Source organism: Babylonia areolata, chromosome 25, assembly GCF_041734735.1.
Source record: "Babylonia areolata isolate BAREFJ2019XMU chromosome 25, ASM4173473v1, whole genome shotgun sequence".
In the NCBI taxonomy this organism is placed as follows: Eukaryota; Metazoa; Mollusca; class Gastropoda; order Neogastropoda; family Buccinidae; genus Babylonia; species Babylonia areolata.
In genome coordinates this window covers 19755548-19761125 of record NC_134900.1, presented here as the reverse complement: position 1 = coordinate 19761125, position 5578 = coordinate 19755548, and the positions used below count along the sequence as shown (strand labels likewise).

General features: G+C 44.6%; 1 protein-coding gene across 1 annotated transcript in view; it reads right to left on the bottom strand.

Annotated features, from left to right (window-relative positions):
- Positions 1-1945, bottom strand: part of LOC143299726 (uncharacterized) — a 19568-nt gene extending 17623 nt beyond the window's left edge. The window contains exon 1 of the mRNA XM_076613106.1: positions 1836-1945. Within this exon, the coding sequence (XP_076469221.1) occupies positions 1836-1846 (11 nt within the window). The 5' untranslated portion in view covers positions 1847-1945. The remainder of the gene's footprint in view (positions 1-1835) is intronic.
- Between the last annotated feature and the right edge of the window lie 3633 nt (positions 1946-5578).

Sequence of the window (5578 nt, the reverse complement as noted above, 5' to 3'; positions counted from 1 at the left end):
ATAAAACCTGAAAACATAACACAGCAGATTCGACACCCCGTTCTGCACCAGACGAAGCAACAAGTAATTAAAAGTACCACGAGGGAACAAGACAGCCATGTACCGTAACAGCCAAAGACCGAAACAACCCCCAAACCGGTTAAAAGTTTACCAACCAACGAAAGCTTCACGAGATCTGTAACAAGTATACATTTTCATAAAGAAGAATCTCTCTCTCTCTCTCTGTATGTATGTATATATATATGATAGTCAGTCGTGTCCGACTATGACCACCAGAACAGCAGAGGAGGCAACTGCTGTTCTGAGTATTTGGGCTAGAATTTGATTATAGTGGAGAGTGTCTTGCCCAAGTACATCCCCACTCTCTCGACCAAGAGGGTTTTAGGACAGTCGGCGTTGGGATGGTTCCCAAAGGAAAACTAGCCCACAAGGCTGCAGCGCTAAGAGCCAGTGCAATTTTGCCTCCTAGTTTGAGACTCATAGTCCTTCACAAAAGACTAAGCTGTAAGTGATTTCTCATTGACTGGAGAAACAATTGATAATACAGCTCTCACTTTGCTGTTAGCCCAAATGTAAACTTACGTCAATCTGTGATAATTATAAGCCGAGTGTTGGGCCTATATGTATGTATGTATGTATGTATGTATGTATATATATATATATATATATATATATATATATGTGTGTGTGTGTGTGTGTGTGTGTGTGTGTGTGTGTGTGTTTGGAGTGATGGCCAAGAGGTAACGCGTCCGCATAGGAAGCGAGAGAATCTGAGCGCGCTGGTTCGAATCACGGCTCAGCCGTCGATATTTTCTTCCCCCTCTACTAGACATTGAGTGGTGGTCTGGACGCTAGTCATTCGGATGAGACAATAAACCGTGGTCCCGTGTGCAGCATGCACTTAGCGCACTTAAAGGAACCCACGGCAACAAAAGGGTTGTCCCTAGCAAAATTCTGTAGAAAAACCCACTTCGACTGGAAAACAAATAAAATTGCAGGAAAAAAAGAAAAGAAAAAAAAAAGGGTGGCACTCTTAGTGTAGCGACGCACTCTCCCTGGGGAGAGCAGCCCGAATTTCACACAGAGAAATCTGTTGTGACAAAAAAAAAGAAAAGAAAAAAAAAGATAGTAGTACTTAATACAGTAATACATTAATAATAGCTGGTCTGACAACATCAAGGACTGGACGGAGTGCCCTCCCTGGATCTCTTGACAGCTGCCAACAGAACAGCTTGGAGGAGGTCGTCTGTCTCTTCAGTCCTCACGTCCCCCGAAGACTCTCAAGTTGACGGACTGACGATGATATTGATGACGATGATGATGATGACAGTTTCAAGCCAGTGCAGATATGTATTCGAAAGCTACAGGAAGAAAATAAGCAAGTCTAGAAAAGAGACGGTTTCTAGATCGCTAGTTTTTACTTTTCAAATGAAAGAAGAGATGCACATCCATGCGCCCACAAACATTCTTAAAAACCCGTGACATTACAATCCCAGAATCTGAGTCTATGCGTGACATACCAACAACTGTCAGCAGTACCAAAAGCGGGAAATATGAATATAATGAAATTATTCGGGAATATAGATATAATGAAATTATTGCACTCAAAATGAAATTAGACAATGTTTTTTTAATGTAACGGATTTCAGTGAATATTTGACTTTATATCTAAACGTCTGTCTACCCTCCTGTCTATATAGATATCTGCCTACCTGCTTCTACATCTGTCTGCCTCGAGAATCGTATAAAGCTGTTAACATTTACCATTTGCAGTGAAGCAATTTACATAACACGTATAAAATTCAGACCAGTCTTTGAATAACGAAAGTACTCACCAGGCCTCCATAGCGGACTTCAGTTTGAGAAAAAAGGGATCAAATCCCTCTTTTTATGCCCTCCACTCTCGTTCCACACATACAGCAGAATCAGGCTGGATGACTTTAACCCTTGCTGTCCCAACTTTGAATACTTGCTGACCTGAATGATAAGGAGGGACAATGACTTCTGGACTGTGCGTCCTGACACTGTGTGTGTGTGTGTGTGTGTGTGTGTGCGTGCGTGCGTGCGCGCGCGTTTGTGTCTGTGTGTGTCTGTGTCTGTGTGTGTGCGCATGCCACCCCCTCTCTTTCGCCGTTTGCCTGTCGGTCGGTCTGTTAGTCTTTCTGTCTGTCTCTCATTCTGTTTCTTATTGTTTCCATGTCGCTCTGTGCCACTTAACACTTCCCTTTACCACAAACATCCATACCTGGCCCGAAGTCCACACATAATTCATTTATACATTGATTGATTAATCAATTAATTATTCATTCGGGATGCACACATCCGAAAATGGGGTACATCGTTGTATACGTCGAGATAAAAATTGTCAAACACCTAAAAGCCTACTCGTACATACGAATGAACATAGGCGTTCCAGCCCATGAAGGCTGAAGAAGAACCATCATCATCATCATCACCACCACCATCACCACCGTTACAGTTATGTACCATGAAACACGAAGGGTTAACGCCTGCACGAGATTTCGACCAAGTACCACCACACGGGAAGAGGGTTGGCAAACATGAGTCAAATCTTTCACAATTCTGCCCGTGCATCAGTACGGGTACATGCTGTACCCGTTGTGGGATTGAAGGAGTGGATGATTTGGGAACGGCGGGAAGTGGAAAAGAGTGAGGAGAGTGGGTTAGGTGCGCGGGGGGCAGGGGGGGGGGAGGGGGCGGGGTGAGGGAAAGTGTATTTAGAATGTCGTCATTGGACCGAATTAAAGACTGACTCAGGTTCACGGGGTCGGTAAACACACACAGAGCGCGTGATCTTTAACGTGTGTACACGGATATACACGACTGAAGAGCGAGGAAGGTGGTAGATGAAGGTGGGGGGCAAGGAAGAGAGAAGCATGAGTGAATGTATGTTTCAGCATTTCAAATCTGCTCAAATATCCCCCCCCCCCCCGCCTCTCCCAGACTGTAGAGAAAAAAACAGAAGAAAAAAGAATCAAACAACACAGCAACAGCCAAAAAGCCAACCTCTGTCTTTAACCCTTTCACCGCCAGTCAATTTAGAGTACAAAATTCCCTCGTGGTATAAACACAGAAAAGACAGTGGCTAAGAATAGCTGGGGATTCCCCCTGCGATGTATAGAAAATATGGCCTATCCTACCACCGAAAATTAAGAGCAGTAGGTTCATGGATAACAGACCAATGAATGGTCACCTTTCGGTGACATGGGTCCTCTACCACGCCTGTGCATAAATGCGAGCTTGGCGGTGAAAGAGTTAATCGACGTGCTGAGATTCAACCCAAAGTCACAAAACAAACGTCTAACACCACTGACCTCTGACAACCGCTATGGTTGGTACGTACAACGACACAGTTGATTGCTGCTCATTGCCCAGCACAGACAAACACAGGGCCACACCAGGGCCAGAAGCGCCATACAAATCCACCAAAAAAGAATAGTGTGAAACAAAACAAAGCAACAACAAAAATGAGAAAAGTCCTTCAGATCAGAAGACAGCGAAAGACAGCCAGGCTCTAGTAATACCAACTGGGTCAAAGTCACTGCTTCCGGGACAAGCCTCTGAAACTAACTGTGGTGTCTCGTTTATCATTAAAGGATTTAATGAATAAGGCGAACGCAGTCACGTCGTGTAACACTCACTCATTCACTCACACACACACACACACACATGTGCACGCATGCACGCACGCACACAGACATGTGCACACACACACGCACACGCACACACATACACACACACACAAACATATACACAACCACACACGCACGCATGCACACACGCACACATGCACGCACGAACACACACACACACACACATACACTGAATTCCCCCTACCCCCCTCCTTTCTTTTATAATTTATCGAAAGTAAACATAGGGGTGTTCTATTTTGATAGCATGTATTGATACCAAGTTGGCCAAATTCAGCCCCGCAGATCATTTCAAACTGGCTCAGAATGACCCCCATTTCAATTACGTCAGGGGGGGAAATGCAGCAGGGAAGTGGGATCAGTTCTGACATGTTGATGTTTACCCAAGAGGGCAAATCCAGAACCCATACAGGATTAATCAGGGATAGCAAGATTTGACCCCGGAGCGAAAACCAACGGGGCTACTGCTACACCGACATTGGAAAACTTACATTCCAACATTGATACTTCCTTGGGGACTATCGGCATTGCGACTGCTGCATACAAACCCAGGTGTGGCTATTTATGATATTGATAATAGTAATGATGATTATAATAATGTACATTTATATATATCTGTTTAACTATTTAGTTATCTTGTTGTTTACATCCAAGCCAGCCGAGACCAAACATCTGCATCAGGGCTGAAAACCTGCCATTCTCAATTTCATAAAACCCAACGAAAAAAAGCAAAAGAACACTAAAATATCACCTGTGGAAGAAAATTAGGCACAACTACAGTCATGTTCGTGGAAATAAACCTTTGGACATGTTGCTAGCGATGACTGTGTTTGGGGGCGGGGGGACGGGGGGGCGGGGGGGCGGGGGGGGGGGTTATTTCAGATGTTCGGCATGAGGTGAACATCGATACCGAAACGGCCCTTACGATGGGGCAAAAACGAGAGTAGCCCGCCATAAGGCCACACGCCAGAAGAGACCCTACACTACCGCTTATTCATTCCATCGGTGTTCAGTGGTGCCAGTTTTGATTCAACATATCCGGCTCGCTTGGCTCGTATCAGAGACTGACATAAGCTCACAGTTGGGCCAACAGCAAAGTGAGAGCTGTATGATCAATGTTTTTTTCAACTGCTATGGAAAGTCAGTTACTACTTAATCCTTTGTGAATGACTATGGCTTTCAAATTAGAAGGCAAGATAGCACTGGCTTTTAGCGCTGCAGCATTGGGCGTCTGTTGGCCTTCTGGGATCATTCCCAACACTGACTGCCCTAAAACCTTCTTGGCCGAGAGAGTGGGCATGTAGTTTAACTTGGGCAAAACATTCTCCATTAACTTGGGCAAGACATTCTCCACTATAATCAAATTCTAACCCAGATAGTTGGGACAATAGTAGCTCCTCTGCTGTTCTGATGACCTCTGAGGCACACGACTGAATATCATACACAAACATATGCATATATACATACCTACATCCATCCACACACACACACACACACATATATATATATATATATATATATATATAGAGAGAGAGAGAGAGAGAGAGAGAGAGAGACATGTGTGGGGGCTGGGGGGGGATGGATGGATAGATATTTGTATTTGTATTTCTTTTTATCACAACAGATTTCTCTGTGAAATTCGGGCTGCTCTCCCCAGGGAGAGCGCGTCGCTATACTACAGCGCCACCCTTTTTTTGTATTTTTTTCCTGCGTGCAGTTTTATTTGTTTTTCCTATCGAAGTGGATTTTTCTACAGAATTTTGCCAGGAACAACCCTTCTGTTGCCGCTAAGCGCATGCTGCACACGGGACCTCGGTTTCTCGTCTCATCCGAATGACTAGCGTCCAGACCACCACTCAAGGTCTAGTGGAGTGCGGAGAGAAAATATTGGCGGCTGAGCCGTGATT